At 42.9% G+C, this 13,806-nt stretch overlaps 1 protein-coding gene across 1 annotated transcript in view; it reads right to left on the bottom strand.

Moving 5' to 3' along the window:
- The window catches only part of LOC121845914 (thyrotropin-releasing hormone-degrading ectoenzyme-like), a gene marked incomplete at its 3' end in the record, with an annotated part of 262,455 nt that overhangs the window by 54,911 nt on the left and 193,738 nt on the right, over positions 1-13,806 (bottom strand). Inside the window, 2 exon segments of the mRNA XM_042318133.1 lie at positions 12,765-12,860; positions 12,862-12,920. Of these exon segments, the coding sequence (XP_042174067.1) occupies positions 12,765-12,860; positions 12,862-12,920 (155 nt within the window).

Below are 13,806 nucleotides of genomic sequence, written 5' to 3' on the forward strand. Positions count from 1 at the left end.
CACACCCTGATCTGTTTCACCTGTCCTTGTTATTGTCTCCACCCCTTCCAGATTTCACCTTGTTCTCCCCACACAATATCCCATAATGAAAAAGCAAAAAAAGTTTTTTATAAATTTAGCAAATTTATACAAAATAAAACAGCAATATCATATTTACATAAGTATCATCTTCCCCCCAGCCTGACTAGTATCCAAGTCCCTTCCTCTGAAAAACATCCCCACAGCATGATGCTGCCACAACCATGCTTCACGGTAGGGATGGTGCCAGGTTTCCTCCAGATGTGACGCTTGGCATTCAGGCCAAAGAGTTCACTCTTGGTTTCATCAGACCAGAGAATCTAGTTTCTCATGATCTGAGAGTCTTTAGGTGCCTTTTGGCAAACTCCAAGCGGGCTGTCATGTGCCTTTTACTGAGGAGTGGCTGCCTTCTGGCCACTCTACCATAAAGGCCTGATTGGTGGAGTGCTGCAGAGATGGTTGTCCTTCTGGAATGTTCTCCCATCTCCACAGAGGAAGTTTGGAGCTCTGTCAGAGTGACCACCTCAAACAAATATATTTCAACAAGGATGTGAAAAAGGATCCACCTTCATTTCTGTTGAATGAGGACTCAACATCTGTGCTTCAACTGGTTCAGAAAATAATTTAGAAAATATATATATATTTTTTTTAAATTTAAACTAGGCAAGTCAGTTAAGAACAAAGTCTTATTTTCAATGATGGCCTAGGAACAGTGGGTTAACTGCCTTGTTCAGGGGCAGAACGACAGATTTGTACCTTGTCAGCTGGGGGATTCAAACTTGCAACCTTTCGGTTACTAGTCCAACACTCTAACCACTAGGCTACCCTGCCACCCTAATGATACTTTATGCCAGGTTAACAGCAGCAAAGAAAGGTTATCCATAGCGCTTGGATTATCCCTACAATCCTCTCACCTCAAACATGGTCATGATATTTTCAAGATATTGTTCGTACAGTATAGAGCGATCAGTGGCCGTGATGAACAAAGCCTGTTGAAGCATGGTGATGCACTGTGCAAAACTCTGACAGATATTAAGATATTGACAACTCTTGACCCTAAACAATGGAGCTACTTGGTAAAGGGAGAGGTGGGAGGACATGTTCTGTTCTAAGAATGAGGTCATTTCCATGTAAAAGGATTCATAAACACCACCGTGTGAAGTATATCGGAGCTTCTCCCAGTCCATATTTATTGTTGAAATTAAGACATAGATCCATTTTCCATCGGAGAAAAAAAAAAATGCTTTGATTTCTGGTCAAACAGAAACTGGGTCTGGGAAAAACATCTTCCAGAAAAAAGTCTTAAAAGGTTTTAGAAATACATCAAAACACAGTAATGTTGAAGTCAAGACCCCTGACAACTAATATACACACTTACATTTAGTTTGGGATCATTTATTCTGCCTTCTGTACATTTAAGAAACATCGCCTTGTGCCTTGAAATGCCATTAACCCAAACCCCATATATCTTGGTATTGATATATCTATGATATTTTAAATGTCTCTCCTTCATGGAGAGAGATAATAATGAAAGTTCACAGAAGTAACAAGTAAAGGTAGACCTACCAATTCTTTATAGTGTTTTTACTGATATAAATATGGTTGATTAATTATTATGAATTAATGAATTATTATTAGCAAATCAATAATGGAATTTCCGAAAAATCGATAAAGGAATATCTGCAGTTGTATTGACTACAACAATACATTATAGTTTGGACAACATAGTAAAGAAAAGCACAGTAGAATCAAGTTCAGTACACAAGTAGAACACACTAGAGTTGAGTAAACTATAATGTAGTGAACTATACTGTACTGAATTCTACAGTACTCTATTGAACTCTACTATATTGTACTCTACTAAACTCTACTGTAATGTAATGAACTATACTATGCTGAACTGAAGTCTACTTTACTGAACTCTACTCTACTCTACTGAACTCTACTCAACTGTACTGAACTCTACTCTACTCTACTGAACTCTACTCTGCTGTACTGAACTCTACTGTACTGTACCAAACAAACTCTACACTACTCTAGTGAACTCTACTCTACAGTACTGAAATATACTCTACTGTACTGAACTCTACTCTACTGAACTAAACTCTACTCTACTGAACTGAACTCTACTATACTGAACTGAACTCTACTGTACTGAACTCTACTCTACTGTACTGAACTCTACTGTACTCTACTGTACAGAACTCTACTCTACTGTACTGAACGCTACTTTACTGTACTGTACTCTACTGTACTGAACTACACTGAACTCTACTCTACTGTACTGCACTCTACACTACTGTACTTAACTCTACTCTACTGTACTGTACTGTACTGAATTCTACTGTACTGAACTGAACTCTACTTTATTCTACTCTACTGAACTCCACTGTACTGAACTGTACTGAACTGTACTCTACTATACTGAACTCTACTCTACTGAACAGAACTCTACTGAACTGAACTCTACAGCACTGTACTGAACTCGACTCTATTATGATGTACTGAATTCTACTCTACTCTACTGTACTGAACTGTACTGGACTTCACTGTACTGATCTGTACTCTACTGTACTGTAATGTTCTGAACTACTATACTGAACCCTACTTTACTGTACTGAACTACTGTACTGAACTCTACTCTACTCTACTGAACTCTACTGTACTGAACTCTACTGTACTGTACAGTACTGAACTCTACTCTACTGTACTGAACTCTACTCTACTGAACTAAACTCTACTGAACTGAACTCTACTCTACTCTACTCTACTGTACTGAACTCTACTGTACTGTACTCTACTCTACCGTACTGAACTGAACTGAACTCTACTCTACTGAACTCTACTCTACTGTACTGAACTCTACTGTACTGTACTGAACTCTACTGTACTGATATCTACTCTACTCCACTGAACTCTACTGTACTGAACTATCCTCTACTCTACTGATCTGAACTCTACTGTATTGTACTGAACTATACTCTACTCTACTCTACTGAACTCTACTGTACTGAATTCTACTCTACTGTACTGAACTCTACTCTACTCTACTGTACTGTACTCTACTCTACTGTACTGAACTGAACTCTACTCTACTGAACTCTACTCTACTGTACTGAACTCTACTGTACTGAACTCTACTGTACTGTACTGAACTCTACTCTACTCTACTGTACTGAACTCTACTCTACTGTACTGAACTCTACTCTACTGTACTGAACTCTACTGTACTGATATCTACTCTACTCCACTGAACTCTACTGTACTGAACTATCCTCTACTCTACTGATCTGAACTCTACTGTATTGTACTGAACTATACTCTACTCTACTCTACTGAACTCTACTGTACTGAATTCTACTCTACTGTACTGAACTCTACTCTACTCTACTGTACTCTACTCTACTGTACTGAACTGAACTCTACTCTACTGAACTATACTACTACTGAACTCTACTACTGAACTCTACTGTACTGAACTCTACTCTACTCTACTCTACTGTACTGTACTGAACTCTACTGTACTGAACTCTACTGTACTGTACTGTACTGAACTCTACTCTACTCTACTGTACTGAACTCTACTCTACTGAACTCTACTGTACTGAACTCTACTGAACTGAACTATACTGTACTGAACTCTACTCTACTCTACTCTACTGTACTGAACTCTACTATACTGAACTCTACTCTACTGTACTGAACTCTACTGAACTGAACTCTACTCTACTGTACTGAACTCTACTGTACTGAACTGAACTCTACTGTACTGAACTCTACTCTACTGTACTGAACTCTACTCTACTGTACTGAACTGAACTCTATTCTACTGTACTGAACTATATTCTACTGTACTGAACTCTACTCTACTGTACTGAACTGAACTCTATTCTACTGTACTGAACTCTACTCTACTGTACTGAACTCTAGTCTACTGTACTGAACTGAACTCTATTCTATTCTACTGTACTGAACTCTATTCTACTGTACTGAACTCTACTCTACTGTACTGAACTCTATTCTACTGTACTGAACTCTACTCTACTGTACTGAACTCTAGTCTACTGTACTGAACTGAATGCTATTCTTCTGTTCTGTACTTTGGAACGTAGACGTCTCTGATTGGTTCAGATTTGGTCTTTGTCGGACCAACCAAATTTCTTCTTGTTTGAGGGCAGAGCTCATTAGTTTGGTTTCCCTTGGTTTCTCAAATGATTGCCTCGCCTGGTTCACCAACTACTTCTCTGATAGAGTTCAGTATGTCAAATCGGAGGGTCTGCTGTCCGGACCTCTGGCAGTCTCTATGGGGGTGCCACAGGGTTCAATTCTTGGACCTACTCTCTTCTCTGTATACATCAATGAGGTCGCTCTTGCTGCTGGTGAGTCTCTGATCCACCTCTACGCAGACGACACCATTCTGTATACTTCCGGCCCTTCTTTGGACACTGTGTTAACAACCCTCCAGGCAAGCTTCAATGCCATACAACTCTCCTTCCGTGGCCTCCAATTGCTCTTAAATACAAGTAAAACTAAATGCATGTTCTTCAACCGATCGCTACCTGCACCTACCCGCCTGTCCAACATCACTACTCTGGACGGCTCTGACTTAGAATATGTGGACAGCTACAAATACCTAGGTGTCTGGTTAGACTGTAAACTCTCCTTCCAGACCCATATCAAACATCTCCAATCCAAAGTTAAATCTAGAATTGGCTTCCTATTTCGCAACAAAGCATCCTTCACTCATGCTGCCAAACATACCCTTGTAAAACTGACCATCCTACCAATCCTCGACTTTGGCGATGTCATTTACAAAATAGCCTCCAATACCCTACTCAACAAATTGGATGCAGTCTATCACAGTGCAATCCGTTTTGTCACCAAAGCCCCATATACTACCCACCATTGCGACCTGTACGCTCTCGTTGGCTGGCCCTCGCTTCATACTCGTCGCCAAACCCACTGGCTCCATGTCATCTACAAGACCCTGCTAGGTAAAGTCCCCCTTATCTCAGCTCGCTGGTCACCATAGCATCTCCCACCTGTAGCACACGCTCCAGCAGGTATATCTCTCTAGTCACCCCCAAAACCAATTCTTTCTTTGGCCGCCTCTCCTTCCAGTTCTCTGCTGCCAATGACTGGAACGAACTACAAAAATCTCTGAAACTGGAAACACTTATCTCCTTCACTAGCTTTAAGCACCAACTGTCAGAGCAGCTCACAGATTACTGCACCTGTACATAGCCCACCTATAATTTAGCCCAAACAACTACCTCTTTCCCAACTGTATTTTATTTATTTATTTATTTTGCTCCTTTGCACATTCTTCCATTGCAAAACTACCATTCCAGTGTTTTACTTGCTATATTGTATTTACTTTGCCACCATGGCCTTTTTTGCCTTTACCTCCCTTCTCACCTCATTTGCTCACATTGTATATAGACTTGTTTATACTGTATTATTGACTGTATGTTTGTTTTACTCCATGTGTAACTCTGTTGTTGTATGTGTCGAACTGCTTTGCTTTATCTTGGCCAGGTCGCAATTGTAAATGAGAACTTGTTCTCAACTTGCCTACCTGGTTAAATAAAGGTGTTCTCAACTGGCCTACCTTGTTAAATAAAGGTGTTCTCAACTTTCCTACCTGGTTAAATAAAGGTGTTCTCAACTGGCCTACCTGGTTAAATAAAGGTGAAATAAAAAAATTAATAAAAATTAAAATAACAGCCAGTGTGTAGAATAACATGTTGCGTATTCAGACCCCAGTCTACCTATTCAGGATCCGTCACCGTGAACAGAATGACAATCATGTCCATGATAATGTAGTTCTGTGTAGTACAGATCAGGGAACAGAATGACAATCATGTCCATGATAATGCAGTTCTGTGTAGTACAGATCAGGGACCAGAGTGACAATCATGTCCATGATAATGCAGTTCTGTGTAGTACAGATCAGGGACCCGTGATGAAATTCCATTTCCGCAATCACTTCACTGACTGTCAAAATAAAACATGTCAAAGTCAATAGCTGACACTTTCTGCCGACACAGTTGAATCTTAATTTGGAGCAGATATTTAAGAGAATTTCTGGGGAAATGTGGACACGTAAAAAACGAAGAGAGATTTTTACCAAAACTCTGTTACCGAACTTAGCATCTGCACCGTTCTCTCAGTAAATGTGTATAGGTAACATTTCCAGTGTGAATTGTTAAAAGTAGCCCTTGTGCATAGAGTTGTTAAACTGTGAAATCAATGGTTTTCGTTTGGCATCCATTTTAAAGTGGATGTTTCCCATACCGTCCAAACATTATACTGGGAACTCTTACTTCCTGTCTGTACGATTCATTTTGTCTTCTCAAATAATTCTGACTCCTGACAGTATGTACATAGCTATATTGTTTGCCTGTTTGTTTGTACAACATTTTAATTAGTTTTGTTTGTATTGTCAAGGACAATATTTGTACCGTGATTCTCCATTCATATGTGTATTGTATATAAAATATATATATTTTTTAAATAAATAGCGTTCTGAATGTGAATATGAAGCCATTCCAACAATGCTCACTTGTCGAGACAGTCTCCCACACACGATAAATAATCAATTGTCAACATAGAAGACCAACATCCCAGTTGCTCCTCAACACTGGAGTGTCACAAAGGCTGGTGAGTGTCACAAAGGCTGGTGAGTGTCACAAAGGCTGGTGAGTGTCACAAAGGCTGGTCACAGAGGCTGGTGAGTGTCACAAAGGCTGGTGAGTGTCACAGAGGCTGGTGAGTGTCACAGAGGCTGGTGAGTATCACAGAGGCTGGTGAGTGTCTGGTGAGAGGCTGGTGAGTGTCACAAGGCTGGTGAGTGTCACAGAGGCTGGTGAGTGTCACTGGTGAGTGTCACAAAGGCTGGTGAGTGTCACAAAGGCCGGTGAGTGTCACAGGCCGGTGAGTGGTCACAGAGGTCACAAGGCTGGTGAGTGTCACAGAGGCTGGTGAGTGTCACAGAGGGTGAGTGTCACAGAGGCTGGTGAGTGTCACAGAGGCTGGTGAGTGTCACAAGGCTGGTGAGTGTCACTGAGGCTGGTGAGTGTCACAGAGGCTGGTGAGTGTCACAGAGGCTGGTGAGTGTCACAGAGGCTGGTGAGTGTCACAAAGGCTGGTGAGTGTCACAAAGGCTGGTGAGTGTGAGGCTGGTGAGTGTCACAAAGGCTGGTGAGGCACAGAGGCTGGTGAGTGTCACAGAGGCTGGTGAGTGTCATTGGGAGAGGCTGGTGAGTGTCACAGAGGCTGGTGAGTGTCACAAAGGCTGGTGAGTGTCAAAAATGGGCTGGTGAGTGTCACAGAGGCTGGTGAGTGTCACAGAGGCTGGTGAGTGTCACAGAGGCTGTGTCACAGACAGGCTGGTGAGTGTCACAGAGGCTGGTGAGTGTCACAGAGGCTGGTGAGTGTCACAGAGGCTGGTGAGTGTCACAGAGGCTGGTGAGTGTCACAAAGGCTGGTGAGTGTCACAGAGGCTGGTGAGTGTCACAAAGGCTGGTGAGTGTCACAAGGCTGGTGAGTGTCACAAAGGCTGGTGAGTGTCACAAAGGCTGGTGAGTGTCACAGAGGCTGGTGAGTGTCACAAAGGCTGGCGAGTGTCACAGAGGCTGGTGAGTGTCACAAAGGCTGGCGAGTGTCACAAAGGCAGGTGAGTGTCACAAAGGCTGGTGAGTGAAGCACAGAGGAAAACAGACACAGATCAATTCTGAGGAGAACAAACATTGGGAGGAGAATATATATATTTTTTCAATGTTCCACTTTTTACTGGAAAACATAAAAATGGGCTTGCCTTCGTTTGTTTGATCTCTCGGTAATAGACTGTAACAATGCCAGGCCCAGAAAGTGGGTTAGAAAACAGTACTGTATCACAGACAGACATGCTGGAGAGAGGAGCAGCTTTGATATTCAGTACTGGGGAGAAGAACAGCTTTGATATTCAGTACTGTAACAGACATGCTGGAGAGAAGAGCAGCTTTGATATTCAGTACTGGAGAGAAGAGCAGCTTTGATATTCAGTACTGTAACAGACAGCTGGAGAGAAGAGCAGCTTTGATATTCAGTACTGTAACAGACAGCTGGAGAGAAGAGCAGCTTTGACACCAACAGTACTGGGGAGAAGAACAGCTTTGACACCAACAGTACTGGAGAGAAGAACAGCTTTGATACTCAATACTGGAGAGAAGAGCAGCTTTGATACCAACAGTACTGATACCAACAGTACTGGAGAGAAGAGCAGCTTTGATACCATCAGTACTGGGGAGAAGAGCAGCTTTGATACAGTACAACAGTACTGGGGAGAAGAGCAGCTTTGATACCAACAGTACTGGAGAGAAGAGCAGCTTTGATACTCAGTACTGGGGAGAAGAGCAGCTTTGATACTCAGTACTGAAGAGCAGCTTTGATACTCAGGAGAAGAGCAGCTTTGATACTCAGTACTGGGGAGAAGAGCAGCTTTGATACTCAGTACTGGGAGAAGAGCAGCTTTGATACTCAGTACTGGGGAGAAGAGCAGCTTTGATACTCAGTACTGGGGAGAAGAGCAGCTTTGATACTCAGTACTGGGGAGAAGAGCAGCTTTGATACTCAGTACTGGAGAGAAGAGCAGCTTTGATACTCAGTACTGGAGAGAAGAGCAGCTTTGATACTCAGTACTGGGGAGAAGAGCAGCTTTGATATTCAGTACTGTAACAGACAGCTGGGGAGAGGAGCAGCTTTGATATTCAGTACTGGAGAGAAGAACAGCTTTGATACTCACAGCTTTGACTCAATACTGGAGAGAAGAGCAGCTTTGATACCAACAGTACTGGAGAGAAGCAGCTTTGATACCAACAGTACTGGAGAGAAGAGCAGCTTTGATACCAACAGTACTGGAGAGAAGAGCAGCTTTGATACTCAGTACTGGAGAGAAGAGCAGCTTTGATACCAACAGTACTGGAGAGAAGAGCAGCTTTGATACCAACAGTACTGGAGAGAAGAGCAGCTTTGATACCTCAGTACTGGAGAGAAGAGCAGCTTTGATACTCAGTACTGGGGAGAAGAGCAGCTTTGATACTCAGTACTGGGGAGAAGAGCAGCTTTGATACTCAGTACTGGAGAGAAGAGCAGCTTTGATACCAACAGTACTGGAGAGAAGAGCAGCTTTGATACTCAGTACTGGAGAGAAGAGCAGCTTTGATACTCAGTACTGGAGAGAAGAGCAGCTTTGATACTCAGTACTGGAGAGAAGAGAGCTTTGAGAAGTAGCAGCTTTGATACCAACAGTACTGGAGAGAAGAGCAGCTTTGATACCAACAGTACTGGAGAGAAGAGCAGCTTTGAGCAGCTTTGATACTCAGTACTGGAGAGAAGAGCAGCTTTGATACTCAGTACTGGAGAGAAGAGCAGCTTTGATACACAGTACTGGAGAGAAGAGCAGCTTTGATACCAACAGTACTGGAGAGAAGAGCAGCTTTGATACTCAGTACTGGGGAGAAGAGCAGCTTTGATACTCAGTACTGGAGAGAAGAGCAGCTTTGATACTCAGTACTGGGGAGAAGAGCAGCTTTGATACTCAGTACTGGAGAGAAGAGCAGCTTTGATACCAACAGTACTGGAGAGAAGAGCAGCTTTGATACCAACAGTACTGGAGAGAAGAGCAGCTTTGATACTCAGTACTGGAGAGAAGAGCAGCTTTGATACCAACAGTACTGGAGAGAAGAGCAGCTTTGATACCAACAGTACTGGAGAGAAGAGCAGCTTTGATACTCAGTACTGGAGAGAAGAGCAGCTTTGATACCAACAGTACTGGAGAGAAGAGCAGCTTTGATACAGTACAGCAGCTTTGATACAACAGGGGAGAAGAGCAGCTTTGATATTCAGTACTGGAGAGAGGAGTAGCTTTGATATTCAGTACTGGGGAGAAGAACAGCTTTGATATTCAGTACTGTAACAGATAGCTGGGGAGAGGAGCAGCTTTGATATTCAGTACTGGAGAGAAGAACAGCTTTGATACTCAGTACTGGAGAGAAGAACAGCTTTGATACCAACAGTACTGGAGAGAAGAGCAGCTTTGATACTCAGTACTGGAGAGAAGAGCAGCTTTGATACCAACAGTACTGGAGAGAAGGGCAGCTTTGATACCAACAGTACTGGAGAGAAGGGCAGCTTTGATACTCAGTACTGGAGAGAAGAACAGCTTTGAGCTGTAGAGATGGGAGAGGGATATTATCGGTCAAAACAGAGAGTGGTCCAGCAATGGATGGTCCATTGAGGAGCCAGACACAGCAGAGAGAAAACCTGTTTTGCCGGATGAGGCTGTGTGTGTGTGTGTGTGTGTGTGTGTGTGTGTGTGTGTGTATGTGTGTGTGTGTGTGTGTGTGTGTGTGTGTGTTCAGGCTTTGTCCAGATGTCTAATTACTGTGTGAGCGCAGCAGGAGGATGTGTTAAACGGTATTTCCTCTCCAACTATCTGTTCTCTCTATAATGAGGAGATAAATAGACCAATCAGCTGAAGCCAGGACATATACAGTACACTGTGTCCCAAATGTCACCCTACTGTATTCCCTACTACCCTATGGTCCGTGTTCTAAAGAAGTGCACTACAAAAGGGGAAAGGGTGCCATTTGGGACTCGGGCAGGATATATAGGACCCCAGGGTGTTAATCTGCCAGTGTAGATGGCTGTTGGTGCTTGTGTGTGTATCCTATCCTGTCAGACTGTGTAACCCTGGCCCTATAAACCCTCTAAGGACAATGTGCTGAGTCTCAACAGAACAGAGCAGTGCAGGAGTGTTTCAGTGTCCTAGACAGAGGGAGGAAGATACGGGGGGGGATGGCTCAAATTCAAGTTGAATGGACAGAGCTGAGTTTTAAAGGGGACATAATGTGATCCTGTACCCCAACACACATCAATCAGATGGTCAGTTTAAGCAACAGGGATAACAGTACCCAATACAGTGTTCACCTGTACCCCAACACACATCAATCAGATAGTCGGTTTAAGCAACAGGGCTAACAGTAGCCAATACAGTGTTCACCTGTACCCCAACACACATCAATCAGATGGTCGGTTTAAGCAACAGGGATAACAGTACCCAATACAGTGTTCACCTGTACCCTTTGGATACAATTACAATAAATTAATTTATCAAAAGTTCCAGCACAGTCGTTTTTATCTCAATATCCAATAATTTATGGGTAACAATTAACTGTGATTGTTTTCAACAAAAATAGCTTCTTAGCAAAGAGCAATTTCTCAAGCAAGAAATTAGCTAAGACTGTCTGGGAGTGGTCTGAGTTGGGGAGGGGAAAACTGAAAACGAGCTGTTATTGGCGGAGAGGTTTGGAACACTCTTTCTCATTGGTCTAAATAGGTTGTCAATCTTAGTGAGTGGACTATTGTGATTCAAATAAGTCTAATTGAAAATGAATGAATGGGTGTATTTGGAAAGCAAACATCACCTGTCTGAACCACAGGGGTGGTGCTTTATCATCAAAACAACTACTGACTGTTAGAACGCACACAGAGGGTTTAATGTGTTACGGTCTGCATCTCACTAATGGTAGATTTATGCAGAAACATGGGGCTGGGTTTTTCCATTACCTATAATGACTGTGCCAGATGTGAGTCTCTGATCTCTGTCAAGCCTTCATTAACCTGTGGATACGGCAGCAGTCCTCTTTGTTACTGATATACATAAAAACCCTTCTGATCTCTATCAGCCTTTCTCCTCTGCTAGACAAACTAATGGACTGTGTGGGTGTGTATTTGTGTGTTTATATGTGTGTGTGTGTGTGTGTGTGTGTGTGTGTGTGTGTGTGTGTGTGTGTGTGTGTGTGTGTGTTTGTGTGTGTGTGTGTGTGTGTGTGTGTGTGTGTGTGTGTGTGTGTGTGTGTGTGTGTGTGTGTGTGTGTGTGTGTGTTTGTGTGTGTGTGTGTGTGTGTGTGTGTGTGTGTGTGTGTGTGTTTGTGTGTGTGTGTGTGTGTGTGTGTGTGTGTGTGTGTGTGTGTGTGTGTGTGTGTGTGTGTGTGTGTGTGTGTGTGTGTGTGTGTGTGTGTGTGTGTGTGTGTGTGTGTGTGTGTGTGTGTGTGTGTGTGTGTGTGAGAGAGAGAGAGACAGAGAGAAAGAGACTTTGATGTAAAACCCAGAGTATCATTCAGGCACCTGTCTGAGAGGACTCAGGGACAACAGAGTAGAACACAAACACTCAGCCCTCATCCTATTGTCATCAAGGAGCCTGGTATAACTGAAGCCCTACTCCGCTGTGGTGACGAAGGGCCAGGAGTGTTTTACCACGTGACCTGAACAGAAAAACATCTCCGCAGTTACAGAGTATAATTAAGAAGCCATGGTTTCAAGTAAGGAACAACTCAGGGCCCTAAAGATGGCATGAGTTTAGTCAGTAGTGTTTTGTACCTGATGGTACGAAAAGTGTAGTGTATTGAATTACCTAGCGTAGCATAGCATTACATAGCCTAGTGTATTGTATAGTAATGTAGCCTAGTGTAGCATAGCCTAGCCTAGCATAGCATAGTATCTTATACCTGATCGCTGATCTCATGCACCACCACCATAATGAGCTCCATCTGGTAAGAGAAATGTAGCGTAGCCTAGCCTAGCATAGCATAGTGTATTGTACCTGATGGCAGATTTCATGAACCACCACCATGGTTAGCTCCATCTGGTAGGAGAAGTGTAGCATAGCCTAGCATAGCCTAGCCTAGCATAGTGTATTATACCTGATGGCAGATCTCATGAACCACCACCATGGTTAGCTCCATCTGGTAGGAGAAGGATGAGACCTCTGGGTCCAGTAGGATCTTCTGCTCTACAAAACACACTCAGACCCCAGTTCTCCATGGCAGCGTAGGGGTGCTTGGGCACAGCCAGCAGGTCTGGTGAAAACACAGAGAGGTTAAAGGTTAGAGATTAAAGGTTAGAGAGAAGGGTACAGCATCCGAGACGGAAAAAAACAAAACGCAAACAACCTTGAATTCACGTCCACCTGTTGACACCATAGAAGTCAAAACAACTAAAAAGGACCAAGGCACTCGTCATGTGCTGGACTAGTAACCGGAAGGTTGCAAGTTCAAACCCCTGAGCTGACAAGGTACAAATCTGTCGTTCTGCCCCTGAACAGGCAGTTAACCCACTGTTCCTAGGGCCGTCATTGAAAATAAGAATTTGTTTTTAACTGACTTGCCTGGTTAAATAAAGATAAAACAAAAAAAATGTAATTCGTTTAAAATGCCTTTATGTAAGTTATGTAAGATCGGCTCCCCGAGAGGCGTCACTACAGACCCTGGTTCAATTCCAGGCTGAATCACATCCGGCCGTGTTTGGGAGTCCCATTGGGCGGCTCACAATTGGCCCAACGTCGTCTGGGTTTGGCCGGTGGGCCGTCATTGTAAAGAAGAATTGGTTCTTAACCTACTCAATAGAACAACAAGTTTGAAACTCGTGACGTGTTTTAGTCAGCATGTCCTTCGTCAAGGGAGAAACCAAGATACAACAACCCAACGCTGTCTTCTACTAAAACAGACCACGCTCCACTCAACCCTGGTTGAAGAGGACGTGGGTTACAACATAGTTAGTCGTCATTGGACAACAGCTAGTAAACAATTATATACATTCAACAGTGGAATAGATATGTTTATGCATATTCATAAATGAATTAGAACAACTGGAATAGATATGTTTATGCATATTCATAAATGAATTAGAACAACTGGAATAGATATGTTTATGATTAATTAGAACAACTGGAATAGATATGTTTAT

This window comes from Oncorhynchus tshawytscha, unplaced genomic scaffold (genome assembly GCF_018296145.1).
Source record: "Oncorhynchus tshawytscha isolate Ot180627B unplaced genomic scaffold, Otsh_v2.0 Un_scaffold_3414_pilon_pilon, whole genome shotgun sequence".
Lineage (NCBI taxonomy): Eukaryota > Metazoa > Chordata > Actinopteri > Salmoniformes > Salmonidae > Oncorhynchus > Oncorhynchus tshawytscha.